This window comes from Scyliorhinus torazame, chromosome 10 (genome assembly GCF_047496885.1).
Source record: "Scyliorhinus torazame isolate Kashiwa2021f chromosome 10, sScyTor2.1, whole genome shotgun sequence".
Taxonomy (NCBI): Eukaryota; Metazoa; Chordata; class Chondrichthyes; order Carcharhiniformes; family Scyliorhinidae; genus Scyliorhinus; species Scyliorhinus torazame.
Genome location: NC_092716.1, coordinates 45,789,207 through 45,815,532, shown reverse-complemented (window position 1 = coordinate 45,815,532; position 26,326 = coordinate 45,789,207). Strand labels below are relative to the sequence as shown.

Below are 26,326 nucleotides of genomic sequence, written 5' to 3'. Positions count from 1 at the left end.
AACTTTAATACTTCAAAACTTTGCTGCATACATCTTACCTTGCATTGTCCGATATGGCCTATATTGATGCCCTCTCCCAAGACCACAAGTTCAAAGTCATTTTTGAATCCTTCTGTGATTTTGCCCCATTTATCTTTGCATTCTCCTTTAATCTTATATTCAGTCCTCCATGAACCTTTCATCCCGCTGACTCTACCCTCTTTGCCACATTATTGGTGACAGCATTTTCAATTGCCTGGATCCAGCTCCTTTCTTTAAAATTCTCCCTCTCTCTACCAAGTACTCCTCCTTTAAAAAACTACCTGGACTTTTGTCAGGCCTCTTTAAATTCTTTGCTAGCTCAATCGATATTTTCTATTTGCTTTCTGGAGACGTATCGTAGAACATTTTGAAGTTGTTAACTGTTTAGTTTAGTAGCCTTTCTTCACATTGTACTGTTGGAAAACAACCAGTTCCAAGACTCAGTGAAAAAGAAGCTTCATTAGTAAACACTGCAGATGCTCCACTTCCGTGGGGCAAGCTTTTACAAAACAATTTCACACAGTTTGTCCTAGTTTCACTTTTCCCAGTGGCGGACAGTTTCACCCAGAGGTCCACTGACAAAACTGCTCGAACAATATATCACGTGCACTTTTGCAAAATAGAACCCAAAATAATTAAAATTCTGTATCCAGCAGTTCCTGTAACAGCCTGCATTTTCCAAAGATTATGCAGATTCTTACAGAGCGGTTAATTTCCATTAACAAATTGTGGCTTAGAATGCAATAAAAGCTGCATCACAACCACAGATCCTGCAGCACAGTTCTGAATGGCATGAAACATACCAACATTGTCTGATATAACGGGCGCGATTCTCCGACCCCCACCACCGGGTCAGAGATTCGCCGGGGGCCGGCGTGAGTCCCGCTCCCGCCGTGTCCTGAATTCTCCGCCACCGGAGATTCGGCGGGGGCGGAAATCGCGCCGCACCGGTCGGCGGAAATCCCCCGGCGATTCTCCGGTCCGAGATGGGCCGAGGTCCCGCCGCTGTCAATCCACGCCAGTCGGCGTGGGTTGAACCACCTTTCGAACGGTGGGACAAGGCGGCCGGGCGGACTCCGGGTCCTGGGGGGGGGGGGGGGGGGGGGGGGGGGGGCGGCGCGGGGCGATCTGGCCCAGGGGGGTGCCCCCACGGTGGCCTGGCCCGCGATTGGGGCCCACCGATCGGCGGGCCTGTGCCGTGGGGGCACTCTTTTCCTTCTGCCTTCGCCATGGTCTCCACTATGGCGGAGGCGGAAGAGACCCCCTCCACTGCGCAGGGATACCGTGAGCAGCCACTGACGCTCCCGCGCATGCGCCGCACAGTAAAGTCATTTCCGTGCCAGCTGGCGGGATACCAAAGGCCTTTACCGCCAGCTGGCGGGGCGGAAATCAGTCCGACGCGGGCCTAGCCCCTCAAGGTGAGGGCTCGGCCCCTCAAGATGCGGAGAATTCCGCACCTTTGGGGCAGCGCGATGCCAGACTGATTCGCGCAGTTTTTGGCGCTGGTCGGCGGACATCGCGCCGATTGCGGAGAATCCCGCCCAAAATTACACAGTGGCAAGAAAATCCAGATACACAAACTACTTATTCAGCCTAATTGCCAATGGTGAGCAGCCTCTCCGTCCTCTGCGACTCCGAGCTCAATTTCAAATCCCATACACTTCCACCTACACAGCACCATCTGTCTGAGTGCTGGCAACGGTGGTATACAAATGCAATGCATTGTTGTTGCAATTATATAATTCTTATTAATTCACTAAAACGAAGTCCAATCGAAGGAAAAATTCAACATCTAATTCAGCGATAGTCCAGATACTTACTGAGATTGGAAGCATTCTTTGGTCTGAGCTGTTTGTGTCTGGCTGGTTCCCTGAATAGTCTCAAAACCCACAGTGTAAACCGGTATATGTGCAAGTTTCTTGGAAGGAATCTTGATCTGCAGTAAATATAAAGTTATTTTTTTGTAGTTCTATCATAGGCATGCCACATGTTTACCTCCATGTACTTAGCGTTTCTGGTCATGGGAAGAAAAATGCTCAGCCAAGATCTTGATTCTTCATGCAAGAGTAATTTATATGAAAATCAAAAAAAAAGTATAAAGTGCAATCTTGAGTAATAAGTTAGGAAGAAAAAAAGTTGTCTAAATCAGTTCTATCATTTCATATTCGTTTGGGCAGCACGGTGACACAATGGTTAGCACTGCTGCCTCACAGCGCCAGAGACCCGGATTCAATTCCGGCTTTGGGTGTCTGTGTGGAGTTTATACTTTCTCCATGTGTCTGCATGGGTTTCCTCCCACAGTCTAAAGATGTGCAGGTTATGTGGATTGGCCGTGATAAAAAAATGACCCTTTAGTGTCCAGGGATGTATAGGTTAGGTGGGATTACGGGGAGAAGACGGGGGGAATGGTCTTTCAGAGGGTCGGTGTCGACTCAATTGGCCAAATGGCCTCCTTCTGCACTGTGGAGATGCTATGATCTACAACCGAAGCTGCACAAGCACTTTGTGTAAGGACTGTATATGGGGAATGGCAAGACCTTTCATATATTAGAATAAAGGTGCAAATACAAATTAAAGTACAATTGCATAAGCACCACACAATCAGCAAGTCTGCTTTCAGGGGCTGGTTTAGCACAGTGAGCTAAACAGCTAGCTTATAATGCAGAACAAGGCTAGCAGCGCGGGTTCGATTCCCGTACTCGCCTCCCCGAACAGACGCCGGAATAAATCCATAAGACCATAAGACATAGGAGCGGAAGTAAGGCCATTCGGCCCATCGAGTCCACTCCACCATGCAATCATGGCTGATTTCAACTCCATTTACCCGCTCTCTCTCCATAGCCCTTGATTCCTCGCGACTAGGGGCTTTTCACAGTAACTTCATTGAAGCCTACTTGATTGGCCATGCTAAATTGCCCTTAGTGTCCAAAAAATGTTAAGTGTGGGATACTGGGTTGTGGGGTTAGGGTGGATACGTGGGCTTCAGTAGGGTGCTCCTTCTGGGGTCCGGATGGCCTCCTTCTGCACTGTAAAGTCTATAATCTATGATCTACTTGTGACAATAAGCGATTGTTCTATTTTATTCAAGGATCTTGTTTACAATCAGTAGCTCTGATATATCTGCAACAATCAGTAGCTCTAATATATCTGGAATAATACCATCTTAGATTTGAGAAATTAACCTGTACCATTATCAGCCTTTAATCATGTCTCTGCCCATGTTACGTTGAAATTGTCATGCCTGGTGCCTAGACCACCACAAATTCATAAATTATCACTTACTTCTTAATCGTGTCTGTTGTTCAGAGAAGTGGATGTTTGCAACACACAGTATAGAGTATTTACTTCCCCAGAATTTGCACAATGATGATCAGATAATTAGGCAACGATTGAATCAGGGGACATACTGCTCCTATTTTGAGGGTGCACCGTTTAGTCTTTTGCCAATAGTTTTAGGCCTTTTTATTCTGTATTGCAGTGTTAACAACCAATATGCAAAGAGTCACACATTGTTGAGCCAGAAGTTTTTCTTTGGAAAATATGTGGATCAAGATTTAATGGATCAGATTTCTATGGCGAAGTGCTTATGGACTTCTTTATCAAGTAACTTTTACATTAGCTCTTACCTTTAAATTACAAGAAGCACAAACCGATCTAAAGAGAAGGAAAATAAACATGTTTTTAAAAATCACAGGAAAGTTTGTTAACAACACAAGAAAGTAAATGATCTAAACTAACAATAAGGCATAGACCTTGAGACTAATTTTCATTTATTTTAAGACCATAAGATATAGGAGCAGAAATAGGCCATTCAGCCCATCAAGTCTACTCTGCCATTCGATCATGGCTGACATATTCCTCATCCCCATTCTCCTGCCTTCTCCCCATAACTCCTGATTACCTTAGTAATCAAGAACATCAGATTTGTGCTTGAGGTGCTGTTACCTACATCCATCTAGCATTTGAAGTTTGAAATATGTTTCTAAGATGTCTTGATGAAATCAAAAATCTTTCTGGGGCGTGATTGTGCACTTGCTTTGTGTAACCCAGACAGGTTGTCATTAAAATACACTGCCCAGTGTATTTCCACATATAAAGGAGGGGAGGGAATGAGAGTCTTGTCTGTTCCCTTACATCTTTACAATACCCCGTTCTTTGCAGGATAGCCGTGGCCATGACTGAACTAGTGGATTAACTGGAACACTGACAGAATATTTAGACATTTTTATGGAATTCTTAACTAGCACGTTTGCAATAAAAAAAAATAGATGAACTGTTAATCAAGTTACCTTTTACAAAATAAACATGCTGAGGGCCATGAGAACAAGGGGAACTTCACCTTACAGCAGCAGCACACCTGCATTGGCAAAGAGCAAAGGTAAGATGAGAGAACCCCTAAAACCAAAAGGGTGTAACATAAAATTCGATTTTACAAAATATATCCATGAAATGCAAGTAGGAAACAGGAATTCATTTCAGCATTGTTGACCATTTTCACTTGTGAGACTAAAGCAGATAGCAGATAGAGCCAGAGGGGGCAAGGGGAAGACTGAGAATAAAGTGCAAAGCATTTATTTCTTCATGTTTTCCTATTGCTAGCTATAAATAAACTCATACCACGTGACTACTCTGGAATATTTTAAGAGCTGGGGATATACTTCGCACTGTTGGTAAAGACAAATTCTATTGTATTGGAGTGGCAAAATTATCGTATGTTTATCCAGCAAAATAATTTTAAACAAAGAGTGAAATATATTCCCAGATGTGTAACGGTTGCGTCATCAGTGGACCAAGCTTGGAAGTGGCTGCATGGTAAACAACAATGTTTTGCATCTTGTTCAAATATGCAAATCGGGACCACATTTTAAAAGTTAAACAAGCTAAAAACACACAAATCGAGGATAATGAGAAGAAAAGTTTTAAATTTACAGCCAAAGGAATATAATCCCCACTATTTGTAATGGATATATTTTCTGGTGTGGCTGAGTGGGAGTATTAATCCAGTTTGCTGTCAAAGGTAAAGGCCCAGCACAAGATTACTGTTTGCAGATTGGAAAGTGACAAAGGACAAAGGCTCTGAAGTCAGTTTAAGATTCCCTCTCCTTTTTTTCAGTAACAGCTGCAGTTTCAAACTCAGCAATGGATGTTGCTCAGGTGTACACGTTAGCTGGGTTTCCAACTAGTACTGCACTCACAACCTTAGAAAATACTGGCGTGCTGCCCGTCTCACTTGTGGTTGAGGTGTGCATCGCCGTTTGATCAGGACAAGACAGAATTGATGTGTGAAGCTGAAGGCCAGATGCCGATGCTCTCAAACCACTGGAGGTGAATGAACGGTTTGGTAGAAATGAGAGAGAGAAAGAGGAAGGAAGTAGAACTTGAACAATTAGCGATATCATCACAGAAGTGAGAAAAGCGCACAAAACACATGCCTTTCCCTTTTTCAGGTTGTTGTAGAGATCTTTGCTTTGCAGGAACTTTTCCATTTCAGCTTTGACCAAGACCTTCCGGACGTTGATAATTTCCTCCACAGTTAGCGCCAGGCTCTCGACTGGGTGACTGAATTCTTCCTGCAAGAGAAAAATATTCCATACTTCCTGCACCAAGCAGACTCAAATTTATGAAGAGGGTATACCATGGTGGCAACAGAAAGCACAACAGATGCACAGCTCCCAAGGCTGAAGCATTTTGAAAACTATCGGGGCCACGTCGCCCAAAGGATTATTTTTTTTAATTGAACCTCGTGCCGCTACTGGTTCCCTTGTTTTATGAGAAAAATAATGGCTTTATTCTGACAATATCTGGAATTGCATGCGACAGCCGTGTACTCTCAATGCACACTTGTCACACTCCGAGGCAGTGACATAGCAGTGGGCCAGTTCAATATGAAATTAAAAATAAACAGAAATTTTCAACAAGTGGACGGACCTGGTGGAGACACTTAAATAGCTACACAGTGGAAAATGGTGGGAAAAGACGGAGATCATTCTGATGTGCACCTGCAAGTGCAACGAACAGTTGGTGATCTTGTATCTGAAGAGACCGATGGTAGTCTGTACTGCATTGATACAGGACGGGAAAAGAAAGGTCAGCCCTATAATAACGGAAAATTGAAGCTGCAGATTATTTAATTCTTCAGGTATACTCATGATAATTGTGTGAAGAAAAAAAAAGAATTTTCAGAAATAATTCACAGATATTCAGTCTGCTTTTGGCGTATACCAATATATAAAATCTTGTCTTTTAAAAATTGCAACGCTATGAAAATCTTTGATCTGCATCTTTTCAAACAAAGTCTTTATCCTCTGTGACCCTTGTGTCCACTACCCACTGTTCTCTATGCATCAGCTTTAAACTCCTCGTAATAATGCACAAACCTCTCCATTTCACATCCTCAACCTCATTCAGTGCTATTCACAGGATTCTGGTCTCTTTTGAGCAATCAGTTCTTTTCACTAATTTTGCCGACAGTGTGAATCTGTTGCATTGAGGCCACATTGTGTCAAAGTCCTTCCATCTTGCTAGCTCTCCTCTCTTTGTAATATCTTTTGCTCCGCAACTGTGGCCCCAGGTTCAGGTTTACAGCAGGCTCCCTTGGGCTGAATTAACAGAACATTTCACAAACCTCATTGTGCCAGAGGGGTGGCCCTTCACAGACATGTCCTGCCCAACAACTACAGCGTGGCTTGAGTGGGCATAGCTTAAGCTTGCCCACCCCACTCGATGACAGATGTGGGCAGGGCAGACCCCATCAACCATCAAAGCACTAGGCATTGCAGTACCAACTTCAGGAGCATTTCATAATCCAGCATAAAGTAGTACAGGACATATCAATCCCAGACCAAGCAATAGTCAGTCAGAAATGCCTGGATAGGCTTAGGAAGACACACTGTCATTAAGAGAAGGCACTGGTGTTAAACGTAATACGCATTTCGATTGACCACTTATAGGACAATATATTGATTTCACTTCTTTCATGTTTGTCCAGAATTTACATCTAATGGTGGAGAATCAGGTACCAGAAGATCAAGAAATTCATAGTCATTGGAGTAATGCTGAGGATAGTATTGGTGAAAGTGTATATTCCACATTGTTAGCTAAATGGATGGGTCAGGCACTTAATTGACTATCTTCTCTATGACAGCCTTGCACACTACTCTTACAGGTTGTTAAGATCTTTGAGCAAGAACATCCTCTTAGCCATTGTTAGTGCACTGATCTAGCCTCGTTTGTGGATGGACCTCCTCTCTGGTTAACCTCTTCAAATAACAAAGTTAGATAGCACACTGGACACAGTGATCTTGAAGACCCTAAGCAGGTAGGTGTTCCTAATATGCCCATGCATGTAACAATGCTTCAAGATCCCAATATTTGGCCTCAATAGAAATTAAAATTGGAAGAGGTGTGCAACTGGCAGCTGATCTAAGATTGCCCCATTTACAACATCAGCAAAAGTTAAAATGAGCCCACGACAAATCAAACACCACCATTAATAATCAATCAGCACAGACAGATCTCAAATGTACAAACTGTTCTTACAGTGAAACAGCAGTGACTGCTGTGAAAATAGGCACATATTTTGCATCTTTGAAATGCGCAAACTAGTCACAAAGCTTGCCGAATAGAACAGGCACTCACCAGCCACTGACGTTTGGAAAAGGTTAAAACAGTCTCTGGAATACCCTTCATAGACTGACGGTTGTCCATTACTGAAGAAGAATCGGTGCTTCGAGCTGCCGGGGTATCCATAGTCTGCGTCGCTGTATTCTCTCCCACTGAAAAGTATAAACAAGTGTTTGTAGGAATTTGCGACAGTAGAAAAGCAAACTCAAAGCTGTATTGTTTTTAGCAATTCTCTCCTATCCCCTCCTCCTCTGAATGTGTTAACATCTTTGTGAATGGCCTCTGATATCTATAATACATGGTCATTCTTCACATTCACACCCAGAATCAGACGACAATTCAATCACAAAGGACCAACAGCCAAGTCCAATTACGTCCTCATCCAACATCCACACTGCCAGTTTGCATGGATAACAAGTAAGGCTGATTTTCTCCTTCCTAACGTGGGGTTCCGAAGTTTGGATTAGAAGGTGAAAACTGAGAATATTCTCGAGCTCTATGGCTAAGCGACTCAACCCATTAACCAGAAGGGCAATCAAAGGAGAGAAAGAAGCAATATGCAAGAAAAAATATGCACCTCACAGAATTAACAACCTGTGCAGTTTATACATGATTTTAGGTACTAATATATGGACCACACACCAAAACCATGCTGGAGTCTGTGAGCTCAATTTTCTGGTCAAACATTTTTTTCAAAAGTAAAGGTTCTCTCATCGTTCACAAACGGTTATTTTTTTAATTCAGAATGAAAGAGATTTAGCTCCTTGAACTTTACCTTCTCCATTTTTAAAAAAATACCCAATTCATTGTTTTTTCCAGTTAAGGGGCAATTTAGCGCAGCCAATCCACCTAGATTATAGAATTTATAGTGAGGAATGGCGTCATTCGGCCCACCGAGTCTGCAACGGCACTCTAGCCCATGCCCCCACCCTATCCCGTAGCCCAGTAACCCCACCTAACCTTTTGGACACTATGGGGCAATTTAACATGGCCAATCTACCGAACCTGCACATCTGTGGGAGGAAACCGGAGCACCCGGAGCAAACCCACACAGACACGGGGAGAAAGTGCAAACTCCACACAGTCACCCGAGGCTGGAATTGAACCCAGGTCTCTGACACTGTGAAGCAGCAGTGCTAACCACTGTCCCGCCCTACACATCTTTGGGTTGTGGGGGTGAGACGCAGGCAAACATGGGGAGAATGTGCAAACTCCACAAGGACAGTGACTCAGGGACAGGAACCTCCTGCATTCTAACAATAACGACACTTTAAAATGTTTTCATTACCTGTAAGGTGCTTGGCTACATACTGAGGTGTGAAAGGCACTATTTAAATTAATGCAAATCTCTCCTTCTTTATATGAACTTATGATTTAAACAGAAGAACATTTGCAGTGGTCCGGCCTTCAGTTGCCAAGGCTCTAAGTTTTGGAATAGCCTTTCTGAACCCCTCCACCCCTGTTCCTCATTTAAAGAAACCCCTTAAAACCAGTTTCTTTGGTCAAGTTTAGCCACCTGTCCTAATATTTCCATTAGGTTTGCTGCCAAATTTTGTTTGTCAATGCTCCACTGAACAGCTTTAGGACACTTTACTCAGTCAAATGTCCTATGTACATATGAGTTGTCATTGTTGAAATTCAAGAAGGATAAGTTCTCTACACAAAAGAAACCCACAACCAAAATAGGATACTCACCGTGTCACAAAAGCTTCTTGGAAACATACACAAGCTTATTTTCATGAACATACAATGAATAATAAAATGTTTAAAGGCAGGATAGTGATAGAGAAAGAAAATGCACCCAAAATGATCAGCTCAAGTCCTAGTCACTTCAGTTTTACTTTGTCTGTAACAGCACTGTCCATGAACATAAAGCACTATATCAATTGCTACTGTTACTGTTTCAGGGCTATAAAAGCATTGAAAACAAAACCAGAGTACTGAAGTCAGAGAGCTGTTAACATGCTTGCATTACCCGAGAATCTGGATAAACCTATGCCCCAACCTGCCCTCCCTATTCCACGGCAACCTCTACTGCAGGACATGCAACATCTGCCCTTTAAACCCCTTCCCTCCAAACTGGATTGGCTGCTCACAACGTGGACTCCACTACATTCATAGAATCATAGAAACTCTATAGTGCAGAAGGACGCCATTCGGCCCATCGAGTCTGCACCGACCCTTGGACAGAGCACCTTACCTGGGTCCACGCCCTGACCCCATCTCCGTAACCCAGCAACCCCACCTAACCTTTTCTGGACAAAAGGGGCAATTTAGCATGGCCAATCTACCTAACCTGCACATCTTTGGGATGTGGGAGGAAACCAGAGCACCCGGAGGACACCCACGCAGATAGGGGGAGAAAGTGCAAACTCCACACAGACATTCATCCGAGGCTGGAATTGAACCCGGGTTCCTGACGCTTTGAGGCAGCAGTGCTAACCACCAAACCCAGACTGGCTGACTGCTTTGAGCAAACACCTCTGTTCAGTTCATGCTACTGGTCATTTATCATTTTCATTCCCCACTTAGAACTCTGCCTTTGACACTGCTCTAATGAAGCTCACTGGAAGCTCGATGAGACACATTTTACCGCCTTCTGAACTCGACACAGAGTTCAACATTTTTGGATCATAGCCGCTGCTATTTCTTTCAGATAGCCATTGCCAGCAATGATTCTGCGCGCTATTGTCATGTCCAGCTCCTCTCTATGCAGCATTTGCTTCTTCTATTGTTCCATTCCTACTCCATTTTGCCATTTATTCTCTCCTGTCCTTCACCCGATCACTGACCTTCCCTTTGGTTCTTGGCCCTGAACCACCCTCCTCTTTTCTCCGTCTCTCTGATTTCTTAAAACCTGTTACATCTCTATCTTGCCCAGTTCTGATTAAAGGTTTCTCTCTTCACAGATGCTGCCTGACCAGTTGGGAGATTTCCAGAATTTTGTCTGCAGTATTTTGCTTTCATCATTTCTATTTTAAGGGCAGCCAATTGACAGAATATAGGGTCTACGGGTGTTAAAATTGCATTAGTGTAAAATCTGAATAAGAAAGGTGGTGCTTCATTAGTTCATAGGCAAAAAATGTTTAAAACCTCAAACTCCTACTTGTTCTATCTCCTATACTGACATACCAAAATGTGTTCCATCCTCTCACTCAGCTGCGCACTTTTATCAGAATGTCATAACTTTGAGACTCGAGCTGATTGTCAACAACTTTGGGGTCTTGGTTATTAGCCTTTCCTTGGATTGCCACCTTGCCGTGGTGGGGAGGCTTAAATGTTCCGTTGATCCCGATCGCATGGTATCAACGGCTGCGATGGCGGATGAAGGCTGCAGCAATAAGGAGATCCCCAGTCATCGAGGTTTCCTTGCCACTGGAACTGGACCTACTCTCTGTAAAGGACATTGTGTCTGCTGATGTGCAACGGCATACCCACTTTAAAAGATGTCCCGCACCAAGCGTCTACCTAGAGGAAACCATCACCCCCCACACACAGACACAGCAATCTAGAGTCCACGGGCCGATCACACCTCCCGGAAATACCTGCCAAGTATGTGATTGAATATGGCTCTAGAATCAGGCTCAGCAGCCATGCAAGAAACCACAGGATCCATAACCAGTAACACAGAGTTTCTTAGGTGGACAACCATACCTGTTAGCGAGTGATCACCGAGAAGTATTAGCTAAGACACTTCACTGAATATTGGGGTGGGGAAGGTTTCAGACGTTATTGTTTTATCAGCAGTCACAGATCAGCAGTCACGCAAAGGCCTCAAAACTGATTACAAGCTCTCTAAGCTAAAGGAAACAATGCATCATGAATGAACTGTTTCTTCACAGGAAAAAGGAAGTAATCACATTAATTTACCTTTGTGCAGGGACATAGCTCCAGTTAGCATCACGGCCTCTGAATACAGTCTTGCATCTGAGCTCTTTGACGAGAGAGAAGCAGATTCGGATTGTGACAGAGCCAACTCAGTCTGTAACTGGATGAGATCATGTTCTGAGAATGAGCGATCACGTTTTAAAGGAACTGGGGAGCTGGCAACCCTTCGCATCTCTCCACTCGGTGACTCTTCCTCCTTTTAAAAATAAATAATGCAACTACTCAAATCTGTTCAGGAACTGTTTCTGATTACCCCCACTTATTATTATTTTATATATAATCTTTATTGTCACAAGTATGCCGACATTAACATTGCAATGAAGTTACTGTGAAAAGCCCCTAGTCGCCACATTCCGGCACCTGTCCGGGTACACAGAGGGAGAATTCAGAATGTCCAATTCACCTATCAGCACGTCTTTCGGGACTTGTGGGAGGAAACCGGAGCACCCGGAGGAACCCACGCAGACACAGGGAGAACATGCTAACTCCACACAGACAGTGACCCAAGCCGGGAATCGAACCTGGGACCCTGACACTGCGAAGCAACAGTGCTACCGTGCTGCCCCAAAAAGTTAGAAAGTATTACAAAGTTATAATGAAAATGAATGGCCTATTATGAGATAAAGTCACAACAGACGTTACCATCCGCGTGTCCAGAGTTTTGGCGGATCTATTTGTGATCTCGGACATCAGCAGCTTTGCTCTCATGTACATTTGATTTGACTAAAATAATCAATGCCTCTTGAGCTTGCTCATAATCACAAGTAGGATTAAGCTATTATTTAAAAAGATTAGATATGGAGAAGGTATTTGTAAGGTTTTGTATATACAATATTATAGACCAGTGGGGCTTTTATTTAACAGTCGGAACTTTCATAAATGGTCAGGAAATGAACATTTGAACATAACCGGCAAGGCTGTCATTAACACTCATGCATAGTCATCAGAGTGGCTTCCTAGTGCACTACAGAGGGCAGTTAAGAGTTAACTGTTGCTGTTGGACTAGAGTTACCTTTAGGGCAGACCGGGCAAAGATGTCCATCCCCAAAAGACATTAATGAACCAGTTTTTTTCCCCAATAATTCAGTAGCTTCTGGTCATTTATTATTTCCAGAACTATTAAGCTGAGTTCCAATTCTCTAGGCTGCCATACTGGGATTTGAATTCACATTCTGGGGCTAATTGACCAGCAACTGGTGTTAATTAAAAATAATAAAGCAATTTAGTACAACTTAACCTTATTCCGATGAATCAGTCCCAAATGCTTGCTGATCAGCTCCTATTGAGAATAATGAAAATTCCCACCATTATAAGAGTAACTTATCTACATTGAATATATGATGATTTCTCAGTAATCTGGTGCAAAATAAAAGGGAATAGTAATTGTTATTGCTGCAGAACCATAGCACTCTCAAAGTCATTGATTATCTGGTGTCAGGTACTTGCAATCCACAGGTGAAATTTGTTAACTCAGCCTAACCTGTGAAGTCAACCGAGGACTTTTCGGAATACAATCATTTAGTGGTTATGTTACTGAGTTAACAATGCAGAGACATGGGTGACTAATCCATGGCAGTCTGAGAATGGGATTTCAGTTTTAAAGTTTTGGAGATAAAAAAAACCAACGATCAGTAAATGTGACCACGAGGCTGCCAGATTGTTGGAAAACCAAGCAGGTTCACTAATGTCTTTTCAATGACAATATCCTTACCTGATCTGCATGATGTGTGATTCTAGTCCCACAACAATGTGATTAAATCTTAATTGTGTTCTGCAGTGGACCAATCAGCCACTTGGGAAATTATGGGTGGACAGTAATGGTAACCTTGTTAGTGATGTCCATTTCCTGAGAATGAGATGGTCTAGATTATGGTCTATGTTACTCAGCTACAGAGTGCCTAGCTGATGAATCTTAATGTTCGAGGGAAAGTCAAGTTTTGCTCTTGTAGTTTATGCCATTATACACCTTGTTGTAGTACAGGCTTTAACTTTCTCCAAAGATCTATCTGTCTTCAAATTGGTGAGAAACATGTCAGATCACATGGAGTTGAAGTAGGTTAGATTATATTTCTACCTCTGATATGTTCATCTCATCCATTTCAGCCAGTGTTGGGGCTTTAAGGAGGACCCTGGGTCGAGGCCGCTGTGTGCTTCCCATGGACTCGGGGTTGGAGAGATCCATGCATGAAGTAGACTTTAGTTCATCAGAGCAGGCATGCACAATGCATGGCAGTGACCCAAAGGTCACTTCTGTAAAGGCAATTAATTTACAACATGAGGATAAACAAACTAGTTAGCTTAAGTATGCAAGCGTAGGAATGTTCTTACACCACTTAATTTGCACGAGAGAAAATAATTAAACATGTGCATTGAATTAAATGCAATTTTGAATTCTTGTTTATATTTACAATGATTCAGTGGCTGAGAGATACTGGTGATGGGTCCTGTGGATTTGGCTATTTGCTCGAATCCTCCAATTTCTGATTTAATTCAGAAACCGTAATCATTTCACAATTTGCTTAGAGGCTGAAGTAATTGCATTGGCACAAGCGGGGCTGGATATAAGAAATGCATTTCAAGCTGATTGTACCTTCCCCGAAGCATTAACCAAGTTCCCTGCAATTCTACAATTTTTGTTTATACTATTGGATTTCATGGCATCTGACATCAGATACAGTCCAGCAAGCAGAGGGCCAGCACCATCCTGCTCGCTCTAGACCAGCACCATCCTGCTCGCTCTAGATCAGCACCATCCTGCTCGCTCTAGACCAGCACCATCCTGCTCGCTCCAGACCAGCACCATCCTGCTCGCTCCAGACCAGCACCATCCTGCTCGCTCCAGACCAGCACCATCCTGCTCGCTCTAGACCAGCATCATCCTGCTCGCTCCAGACCAGCACCATCCTGCTCGCTCTAGACCAGCACCATCCTGCTCGCTCCAGACCAGCACCATCCTGCTCGCTCCAGATCAGCACCATCCTGCTCGCTCCAGACCAGCACCATCCTGCTCGCTCTAGACCAGCACCATCCTGCTCGCTCTAGACCAGCACCATCCTGCTCGCTCTAGATCAGCACCATCCTGCTCGCTCTAGACCAGCACCATCCTGCTCGCTCCAGACCAGCACCATCCTGCTCGCTCCAGACCAGCACCATCCTGCTCGCTCCAGACCAGCACCATCCTGCTCGCTCTAGACCAGCATCATCCTGCTCGCTCCAGACCAGCACCATCCTGCTCGCTCCAGACCAGCACCATCCTGCTCGCTCTAGACCAGCACCATCCTGCTCGCTCTAGACCAGCATCATCCTGCTCGCTCTAGACCAGCACCATCCTGCTCGCTCCAGACCAGCACCATCCTGCTCGCTCCAGACCAGCACCATCCTGCTCGCTCTAGACCAGCATCATCCTGCTCGCTCTAGACCAGCACCATCCTGCTCGCTCCAGACCAGCACCACCCTGCTTGCTGTAGACCAGCACCATCCTGCTCGCTCCAGACCAGCACCATCCTGCTCGCTCTAGACCAGCATCATCCTGCTCGCTCCAGATCAGCACCACCCTGCTCGCTCCAGACCAGCACCACCCTGCTCGCTCTAGACCAGCACCATCCTGCTCGCTCTAGACCAGCACCATCCTGCTCGCTCTAGACCAGCACCATCCTGCTCGCTCTAGACCAGCACCACCCTGCTCGCTCTAGACCAGCACCACCCTGCTCGCTCTAGATCAGCACCATCCTGCTCGCTCCAGACCAGCACCATCCTGCTTGCTCCAGACCAGCACCACCCTGCTTGCTGTAGACCAGCACCATCCTGCTCGCTCCAGACCAGCACCATCCTGCTCGCTCTAGACCAGCATCATCCTGCTCGCTCCAGATCAGCACCACCCTGCTCGCTCTAGACCAGCACCATCCTGCTCGCTCTAGACCAGCACCATCCTGCTCGCTCTAGATCAGCACCATCCTGCTCGCTCTAGATCAGCACCATCCTGCTCGCTCCAGACCAGCACCACCCTGCTCGCTCCAGACCAGCACCACCCTGCTTGCTGTAGACCAGCACCACCCTGCTCACTCTGGACCAGCACCACTCTGCTTGCTCTAGACCAGCACCATCCTGCTCGCTCTAGACTAGCACCACCCTGCTCGCTCCAGACCAGCACCATCCTGCTCGTTCCAGACCAGCACCACCCTGCTCGCTCCAGACCAGCACGGACGGTGCTGGTCCGGGGGGCACGGGACGGTGCTGGTCCGGGGGGCACGGGACGGTGCTGGTCCGGGGGGCACGGGACGGTGCTGGTCCGGGGGGCACGGGACGGTGCTGGTCCGGGGGGCACGGGACGGTGCTGGTCCGGGGGGCACGGGACGGTGCTGGTCCGGGGGGCACGGGATGATGCTGGTCTGGGGGGCACGGGACGGTGCTGGTCTGGGGGGCACGGGATGATGCTGGTCAGGAGGGCACGGGATGGTGCTGGTCTGGGAGGCACAGGATGGTGCTGGTCCGGGGGCACGGGCCGTGCTGGTCCGCAGGGCATGGGACGGTGCTGGTCTGGGGGGCAGGGGATGATGCTGGTCCGGAGGGCATGGGATGGTGCAGGTCCGGGGGGCACGGGATGGTGCTGGTCCGGAGGGCACGGGATGGTGCTGGTCCGGGGGGCATGGGCGGTGCTGGTCCAGGGGGCACGGGATGGTGCTGGTCCAGGGGCACGGGCCGTGCTGGTCCGGGGGCACGGGTGGTGCTGGTCCAGGGGGCACGGGTGGTGCTGGTCTGGGGGCACGGGACGGTGCTGGTCTGGGGGCACGGGACGGTGCTGGTCCGGAGGGCACGGGACGATGCTGGTCCGGAGTGCACGGGACGGTGCTGGTCCGGGGGCACGGGATGATGCTGGTACGGGGGGCACGGGACGGTGCTGGTCAGGAGGGCACGGGACGGTGCTGGTCCGGGGGGCACGGGATGATGCTGGTCCGGGGGGCACGGGACGGTGCTGGTCCGGGGGGCACGGGACGGTGCTGGTCCGGGGGGCACGGGATGATGCTGGTCCGGAGTCACGGGACGGTGCTGGTCCGGGGGCACGGGATGATGCTGGTCCGGGGGCACGGGATGATGCTGGTCAGGAGGGCACGGGACGGTGCTGGTCCGGGGGGCACGGGATGATGCTGGTCCGGGGGGCACGGGACGGTGCTGGTCCGGGGGGCACGGGATGATGCTGGACCGGAGGGCACGGGATGATGCTGGTCCGGAGGGCACGGGACGGTGCTGGTCTGGGGGCACGGGATGGTGCTGGTCCGGAGGGCACGGGATGATGCTGGTCCGGGGGGCACGGGATGGTGCTGGTCCGGGGGGCACGGGATGATGCTGGACCGGAGGGCACGGGACGGTGCTGGTCTGGAGGGCACGGGCGGTGCTGGTCTGGAGGGCACGGGCGGTGCTGGTCTGGGGGGAACGGGACGGTACTCGACCGGAGGGCACGGGACGGTGCTGGTCCGGGGGGAATGGGACGGTGCTGGTCCGGGGGGAATGGGACGGTACTGGTCCGGTGGGAATAGGACGGTGCTGGTCCGGTGGGAATAGGACGGTGCTGGTCCGGTGGGAATAGGACGGTGCTGGTCCGGTGGGAATAGGACGGTGCTGGTCCGGAGGCAATAGGACGGTGCTGGTCCGGTGGGAATAGGACGGTGCTGGTCCGGTGGGAATAGGACGGTGCTGGTCCGGAGGGAATAGGTCGGTGCTGGTCCGGTGGGAATAGGACGGTGCTGGTCCGGTGGGAATAGGACGGTGCTGGTCCGGAGGGAATAGGACGGTGCTGGTCCGGTGGGAATAGGACGGTGCTGGTGCGGAGGGAATAGGACGGTGCTGGTCCGGAGGGAATGGGACGGTGCTGGTCCGGAGGGAATGGGACGGTGCTGGTCCGGTGGGAATAGGACGGTGCTGGTCCGGAGGGAATAGGACGGTGCTGGTCCGGAGGGAACGGGACGGTGCTGGTCCGGTGGGAACGGGACGGTGCTGGTCCGGAGGGAATGGGACGGTGCTGGTCCGGAGGGAATAGGACGGTGCTGGTCCGGAGGGAATAGGACGGTGCTGGTCCGGAGGGAATAGGACGGTGCTGGTCCGGAGGGAATGGGACGGTGCTGGTCCGGTGGGAATGGGACGGTGCTGGTCCGGAGGGCACAGGATGGTGCTGCTCCTGTGGGAACGGGATGGTACTAGTCCGGAGGGAACAAGGCGGTGCTGGTCTGGAGGGAATGGAGCAGTGTTGGTCCAGAGGGCACGGGGCGGTGCTGGTCCGGAGGGAACGGGACGGTGCTGGTCCGGGGGGAATGGGACGGTGCTGGTCCGGAGGGAACGGGGCGGTGCTGGTCTGGAGGGAATGGAGCAGTGTTGGTCCAGAGGGCACGGGGCGGTGCTGGTCCGGTGGGAATGGGACGGTGCTGGTCCGGTGGGAATGGGACGGTGCTGGTCCGGTGGGAATGGGACGGTGCTGGTCCGGTGGGAATGGGACGGTGCTGGTCCGGTGGGAATGGGACGGTGCTGGTCCGGTGGGAATGGGACGGTGCTGGTCCGGTGGGAATGGGACGGTGCTGGTCCGGTGGGAATGGGACGGTGCTGGTCCGGTGGGAATAGGACGGTGCTGGTCCGGTGGGAATAGGACGGTGCTGGTCCGGTGGGAATAGGACGGTGCTGGTCCGGTGGGAATAGGACGGTGCTGGTCCGGTGGGAATAGGACGGTGCTGGTCCGGTGGGAATAGGACGGTGCTGGTCCGGAGGCAATAGGACGGTGCTGGTCCGGTGGGAATAGGACGGTGCTGGTCCGGTGGGAATAGGACGGTGCTGGTCCGGAGGGAATAGGTCGGTGCTGGTCCGGTGGGAATAGGACGGTGCTGGTCCGGTGGGAATAGGACGGTGCTGGTCCGGAGGGAATAGGACGGTGCTGGTCCGGTGGGAATAGGACGGTGCTGGTCCGGTGGGAATAGGACGGTGCTGGTGCGGAGGGAATAGGACGGTGCTGGTCCGGAGGGAATGGGACGGTGCTGGTCCGGTGGGAATAGGACGGTGCTGGTCCGGAGGGAATAGGACGGTGCTGGTCCGGAGGGAATAGGACGGTGCTGGTCCGGAGGGAATAGGACGGTGCTGGTCCGGAGGGAACGGACGGTGCTGGTCCGGAGGGAATAGGACGGTGCTGGTCCGGAGGGAATGGGACGGTGCTGGTCCGGAGGGAACGGACGGTGCTGGTCCGGTGGGAACGGGACGGTGCTGGTCCGGAGGGAACGGGCGGTGCTGGTCCGGAGGGAATGGGACGGTGCTGGTCCGGTGGGAATAGGACGGTGCTGGTCCGGAGGGAATGGGACGGTGCTGGTTCGGAGGGAATGGGACGGTGCTGGTTCGGAGGGAACGGGACGGTGCTGGTCCGGAGGGAACGGGACGGTGCTGGTCCGGAGGGAATGGGACGGTGCTGGTTCGGAGGGAACGGGACGGTGCTGGTCCGGGGGGAATGGGACGGTGCTGGTCCGGTGGGAATAGGACGGTGCTGGTCCGGAGGGAATGGGACGGTGCTGGTTCGGAGGGAATGGGACGGGGCTGGTCCGGAGGGAACGGGACGGTGCTGGTCCGGAGGGAATGGGGCAGTGCTAGTCTGGAGGGAATGGGACGGTGCTGGTCCGGGGGGAATGGGACGGTGCTGGTCCGGGGGGAACGGGACGGTGCTGGTCCGGAGGGAACGGGACGGTGCTGGTCCGGAGGGAACGGGCGGTGCTGGTCCGGAGGGAATGGGATGGTGCTGGTCCGGTGGGAATGGGATGGTGCTGGTCCGGTGGGAATGGGACGGTGCTGGTCCGGAGGGAATGGGACGGTGCTGGACCGGTGGGAATGGGACGGTGCTGGTCCGGTGGGAATGGGACGGTGCTGGTCCGGAGGGAATGGGACGGTGCTGGTCCGGAGGGAATGGGACGGTGCTGGTCCGGAGGGAACGGGGCGGTGCTGGTCTGGAGGGAATGGGGCAGTGCTAGTCCGGAGGGCACAGGATGGTGCTGGTCCGGGGGGAATAGGACGGTGCTGGTCCGGTGGGAATAGGACGGTGCTGGTCCGGAGGGAATGGGACGGTGCTGGTCCGGGGGGAATGGGACGGTGCTGGTCCGGAGGGAACGGGGCGGTGCTGGTCTGGAGGGAATGGGGCAGTGCTAGTCCGGAGGGCACAGGATGGTGCTGCTCCTGTGGGAACGGGATGGTACTAGTCCGGAGGGAACAAGGCGGTGCTGGTCTGGAGGGAATGGAGCAGTGTTGGTCCAGAGGGCACGGGGCGGTGCTGGTCCGGAGGGAACGGGACGGTGCTGGTCCGGAGGGAACGGGGCGGTGCTGGTCTGGAGGGAATGGAGCAGTGTTGGTCCAGAGGGCATGGGGCGGTGCTGGTCCGGTGGGAATGGGACGGTGCTGGTCCGGTGGGAATGGGACGGTGCTGGTCCGGGACCAGTATATTTCTATGTCAGCTACCAAGAAATCCAATACTACAAATAAAAGCTGTTGCCTTGTGGAACAGCAGGGTACACTGTTTCCCTGCTGGGGATAGGCGCTGACTTCATGTTTCCTGAACTATCTGACACTTGTGAGTAGGAAAGATGTATAAATACTGGCGGTTCACCAACACGCGAGTCGTTTTTAAAATACAGCCTTGACTACGAAAATGGCTGATGAACCCAAATTAACCTGCAAAAGAATGGAATTGAGATTGTTGAGGAGGAAGCTGGTATTTATGCCAAGATTCCTTGTAGCAGATGTTCAGTACGGTTGTGGCTACAGAGCTAATACAAGTCTTGTGAAGACTGTTAACCTCCATCATTACCAGGTAATTATGATGGCATAACTGTTGGCGAGGATTCGCCATCTCTGGGAACATTTCACCTTCTTAGCATTTCCTTTGATAACCTTCCTTTGGCATAGAGAATGTAGAGAGGGCTTTGAAAGCAATCTTAATTTTGTGGATAGCAGAAATCAGAATGTACCTTTTCCACACAAATACAGTCAAAATGTGTAATTCTCCACCTCAAACCAGTAACACTGGGTCAGTTGAAATTTGAGATTGATGTTTTTTGTTAGCTATGAGTTTTGTGATTCTGATTCTGCGAGTTAGCACGGATATGTTTCAAAGATTGCTAAGTGAAGTTGAGGTACAGGTCAACCATGGTCTAACTAAATGGTGAAACAAGTTCCAAGCTTGTTCCTGTAGAGTTTAAGATAACAAATATAACTCACCAGTGTTCTTACTTCGACCGACTGTCTGCACCGGTCGAAGTTTCCTCTCCGACTTGATTTCTTCCAGAATTCGCTCATGCAGACTGCGTGGCTTCTGAGGCTTTGGTCCAAGATTCCTTTCAGAGACCTGAGAACAATTAGTCAGAAGCTTTTACTTCACGCAGAAGGAACACTGGCTAAAGTACAGTAAGTACAAGAAAAAAGATTGTAATCTATGATTCATCCGTAATTTTCATCGGACGGAATCTACCCCAAAACTGGCAAAGTGTCAGGTTCTGACTGAAAACAGTCGTGCTGCCAGGTTCGCTCTCCAGATCTTCTGACAGTTTTGTCAAAAAAAAAAAGCAGGTGGGCATGTTTTGCGCCGTCACTTCGGTGGGTAGGGCTTCATAGACCAGCAAGCTTGGCTCCACAGGGAAGAGGGGTCCCTTTTTAAAGCGCGCCCTGATCTCAAAGTGAAAGGAAGGCCCATTGGCATCGGGGTTTCAGTATTCCTCCCTCATCACCAGCATCAGAGCTTCCGTTCCCACACCAGTCGGCATCCACACATTGTGGGACCCCCACACCTCGCCACCTCCACCCCCCAATGGGATATGGAGGCCCCCCTTTACAGGGGTATGTGGGTATCGCTGGTTAGGCCAGCAGTTATTGCCCATCCTTAGTTGCTCTTCAGAAGCTGGTGGTGAGTTGTCTTCTTGAACCGCTGCAGTCTCCAAGGTTAGGGAGGGAGTTCCAGGAGGTTCACCCAATGACATGTGCAGGTTGGCATTGCTCGGGTGCCAGTGTGCGGTCATGTCCCCGACTACCCAGGGGCTACACTGTCCTCCGCGTCCCCCGGTGTGGTCACCACGATGGCTGGAAAGCAGTAATGGTTCCCAAGGTGGAGCATCTGATGCCCCTGGAAGATGTGGCGATATGCTAGGCATATTTAAATCCTTCCAAATTGATGGTAATCAGGTTCATGCCCTCACTTGGCGTGAACCTGATTACATCGCTAGTGGGGGGCAGAGAAGCAGAGAAGCTCTCATTCTGAGAACTCCCTGGCACAACCTCTCGCCAGAGTTAGCGACCATAACGGGATTTTCATCTGTGCCGAAGGGGCCTGGAAAGTCCCCTTTTATTCTTTTTATTGATTCGTGTACACACAGTAAGTGTGGGCTGTATCCCGTGTAGTGCCTCTGCACACTCAGTTGCACGCTGGATCTCTGAAAGAAACTGCAGCACAGTGTGAAGAATCCGCCTCATCTTACCAAGCATCTACTTATCAGCAGAAACTTACCAAGGCAAAAAAGTTGGATTCATTTTGATGAACAGATGCCGCGAAAGATATTGCATCTCAAATTTGTTTTTGCAGGAAAAATAAAGCGATCAGAAAACCCAATGCACACAGATATACAGCTTGACAGATTTAACCTTATTTGTATTTGTACAAATATTGAATGAGTGGACACTGCATATATTAGTACAAACTTGAGGAGCATGGCAGACTTCATGAAAGAGTGGATATTGGACAGGTGGGATTACTAGTGTTTATATAGATATTGTACAGTGAGGAGCATAATTTTTGAATTATATACTGTGCAGCAGAGAAAACTAACTGTAGGAATTGGATAAATAAAAATGGCAATGAACAAGGATCAGTATTCAGAATCTGTACAAGTACTGATTGATGCTCGTGACCCGCGTGATCCGCTGACCAACATGGATAAGGCATCTAAGCAATTCTCGTTTAAGCATGGCAAGTAAATTGCATCTTAGCAGTGGGTGGTTTTTGGACTAGCTTTAATTGATGTTTTCAGGGAGAAGATATTCCAAAAGATGTTTTCTATGTGGCACTTTAAAAGGGAGATGAGAGAGACAAGTGCTTTAAGTTGAGTTTGCTTCCCCTCAGAGCAGTATCCCCTATAAAAAATGAAATTAAAAACATTGGCAGATTCTCACAGTAAAAATTAACAGTGAGGTTATTAGCAAATCAGACAGCAACTTCTGGCTAATGCACAGACATGGAATTCCAGAACTTGCTGTCCAAGTCACACTTCTTCTCCAGGAACTGCTCCATCAGAAGCTTCACTATAACAATGTCACCAAATTGCAACACTGTCCCTTTAGATTCCAACTAAAGTTGCCAGGAAAGCTACAGCTCATCTGTTCAAGTATAAGCATCTTGCAGTGTTATTGTAAGCCTACTTGTGACAATAAAGAATATTATTATTATGGCAAGTCTTAACCACTGCTAACATGCTCTCTGGCACATAATCCTGTTTTATTTTACAAGTGTGGAATTCCATTCCTTCAAATTTTAATTATTGTTAGAGATTTAAAAAAAAATACTTCTTCTTCATGTCTCTTTTATTGCTCTCTGAATCCCACATTTCTTTCCCTCTCTTAATGTCACCTTTTAGTTAAGATTTGGGATTGTATGCAAGATTACTACTCCATGTCTCAGTGAGGATTCTTCAACTTGATTGGTTAAAGAGACACGCTATTACTTCCCTTATGCACACAAGTTCCAGGAGCCCTGAAGGAAGTGCTGTGCTGTTTCTCCTGCCTGACAAGCACAAGTGAAAAAGCCCTGAATAAGTGCAATGGATGGCTGGTTCTGTTCGGCAGACTGCAAACCCCAAGCCATTGAAAACAGTGAAGAAGATGGAGTTATGGGAAACATGTATGAGAGTTTCGAACACTGCCGTAATTGTAATGCATGTTCCATCTGAACACCCAACCATTTTCCCTGAAATATAGCATCCGATAATTTTCTGCTAAATAATTAATTTAAATGCCAAAGCTTCAAAATATGAAATTGATGGACATTAAGTGTCGAAAATGATTGGAAAATCTCATCCTATTCTTATAGAAGTGATTAGTCTGAGCTGCAGATACAAGGACAATAAGAGATTTGTAGTCCCGTGTTGGAGTCTTAATTGATACCCCATTAAAAATAATTAATTAAAAAATGACACCTTTACAGATGTGGACTAATGACCATCTGTTTCAGTGGTGTTATAGATACCTAGTTCGTGGTTCATAGTAATATTTTAAACATATTTTTTGGAATTTTTAGTTCTGGGAAAATTAAAGCTTAATTGTAGAAAATGGGATAAATGCAACTAAAGCAACTTGAAGACTATTACACTTTTTGAAGAAAAGGGTAGGCAGGGTGGGTGCGCTGATGACTGGTTTGTTGCCCGAGGGGTAAACACCTAGAAAAGCAAGATCATAAAATAACAGGTTGGCTTACTCAACTGCAAATAAACGTTGCCCAGAGAGTTGTATTGTTTTGGGCGTTGAAGCTATAATTCATCTAAAAGCTTTCAGTGAGCCCTAGAAGACCACGTTATCATAGAGATGGGTGGAGCTTAACAAAGTCCTATGGTTTCAAATTATTTTGATTGCTGGTCGAGTGGGTGTTCTTTAGCTGGGAAAAAAGGCCATATTGAAAAGGGTGCTGCTGTTAGCAGGCTCCAGGCAGAAAATGTGTTTCTATTTCATAGCTCTGTGCAGTTAGGGCTCAGGAGAAGTCTTGGGGAGTTGAGATAGTGGCAGAAGGTCATTGGTTCTGTGCTGAACAGGGTTAAGGCTCAGAAGAAGCCCTGTGAGCCACTTATAGCTTGGTGTAGTTGGGGAGATCGGAGCTTAGTGCAGTGCCAGCCTAGTGAAACTAGCGGCTGAAAAAGAGCCAGAATTGTGCAAGTGGAGGTTGGATTGTAGACTTGAAAGTCCAGTGGCATGAAGTCTCAGTAGACGATATTGAAACCCTAGGAGGCTGCGCAGTCACTGAGGCAGTCCAAGTTGGAGCAGCTTTGAAGGAATTCAGAAGTTTGATCTTCAAGAGTCAAAAGTTTGGAGTCCTCTCAAGGGAAACAGAGTTTCAAAGAGATTGGTTAACTCACAGTGTTTAGTGATGTTTGGGTGGGTTACGGTGAAATCAGTGTGATCTATCTTGGTCTCATTTGTTATTTATTATTGTGTTGTAAAATGAGTTCCAAAGAAGAGTCATAAACATTAACTCTGTTACTCTCTCCACAAATATGCCATTCCTGCTGGGGTTTTCCAGAACCTTGGGCGTCATTCTCCGACCACCCGCCGGGTCGGAGAATGGCCGTTGGCCGCCGTGAATCCTGCCCCCGCCGAAGTCTCCGCTCCCGGAGATTGGGCGGGGGCGGGAATCGGTCCGTGCCGGTTGGCGGGACCCCCCGCTGGATTCTCCGGCCCGGATGGCCGAAGTCCCGCCCAGGAATTGCCTGTCCCGCCAACGTAAATCAAACCTGGTATTTACCGGCGGGACCAGGCGGCGTGGGCGGGCTCCGGGGTCCTGGGGGGGGAGCGCGGGGCGATCTGGCCCCGGGGGGGTGCCCCCACGGTGGCCTGGTCCGCGATCGGGGCCCACCGATCCGTGGGCGGGCCTGTGCCGTGGGGGCACTCTTTCCCTTCCGCCTCCGCTACAGCCTCCACCATGGCGGAGGCGGAAGAGACTCTCCCCACTGCGCATGCGTGGGAAACTGACAGCGGCCGCTGACGCTCCCGCGCATGCGCTGGGAAACTGACAGCGGCCGCAGACGCTCCCGCGCATGCGCCGCATTTCCGCGCCAGCTGGCGGGGAAACAAACGCCATTTCCGCCAGCTGGCGGGGCGGAAACCCCTCCGGCGTCGGCCTAGCCCCTCAATGTTGGGGCTAGGCCGCCAAAGATGCGGAGCCTTCCGCACCTTTGGGCCGGCGCGATGCCCATCTGATTGGCGCCGGCTTTGGCGCCAGTCGGCGGACATCCCGCCGTTGGGGGAGAATTTCGCCCCTTGTGCTTTTATTTCAGATTTCCAGCATCTGCAATATTTTGTTTTCATTAGTGTAAATTGCTTTATCATTCTGACCTTGTATAGGAAGGTTTGTTCAAAACTGTTGGAATCTTGTGGCTTGACTCTCTTAGCAAGTGTCTTGAATCTGAAACCTTGTCGACTTTAAACAAAACGCTGTCCCTAATTGGATTATACCAAAAACTTGGGGGTCTGGTCAGAGATCGTAGCAGTGGGGATAAAAGTTAATAAATACACAGATAATATTTAGATTGGGATGATTGACAATTGAAATAAGAAAACTCTTACCTAAACGTACGATGCCATGCCAATCCCCTGGTAACAACATAGGAAGCAGTAAATTAGAGAAAACAGAAGTCGAAAACAGGTGGAAACTGAAAGTGATGTGGGAGAGCCAGCTCAGAGTTCCTCGCTAACAGCAATCAGAGGGAATGAGAAAAGAAATATGAGGAAGAAACAAAATCCATGGAAGAAAAAATACACAAATTGAAATGTCTGGTGGAAATAGAAAAATTTGTGACTAAGAGAAGTTCTTACCGGTTTTAAAGGTGGCCGTGATCTTATAAAGTCAAGAATGAGCTCATGAGCATTTTTCTTCACACATGGCGGGATGTCACCATCAATCTGCAAAGAGAAATGCAATTCTCCTTGTGTTAATCAAATACCCGACTTACAAATTAGCACTAATGTAAAAATAGCATAAATAGGTACAGTGAAGCAAATTGGCAATGTTCGCTATTCTTTAGCAATCTTC

General features: G+C 48.7%; 1 protein-coding gene across 1 annotated transcript in view; it reads right to left on the bottom strand.

The window, feature by feature from the left end:
- Positions 1–26,326, bottom strand: part of spire2 (spire-type actin nucleation factor 2) — a 112,812-nt gene that overhangs the window by 4,885 nt on the left and 81,601 nt on the right. Inside the window, exons 8-16 of the mRNA XM_072518061.1 lie at positions 26,110–26,196; positions 20,764–20,890; positions 13,607–13,782; positions 11,515–11,728; positions 7,660–7,796; positions 5,454–5,591; positions 4,311–4,378; positions 3,648–3,675; positions 1,842–1,957 (exon numbers count right to left, since the gene is read on the bottom strand). Coding sequence (XP_072374162.1) covers positions 1,842–1,957; positions 3,648–3,675; positions 4,311–4,378; positions 5,454–5,591; positions 7,660–7,796; positions 11,515–11,728; positions 13,607–13,782; positions 20,764–20,890; positions 26,110–26,196 — 1,091 coding nt within the window. The remainder of the gene's footprint in view (positions 1–1,841; positions 1,958–3,647; positions 3,676–4,310; positions 4,379–5,453; positions 5,592–7,659; positions 7,797–11,514; positions 11,729–13,606; positions 13,783–20,763; positions 20,891–26,109; positions 26,197–26,326) is intronic.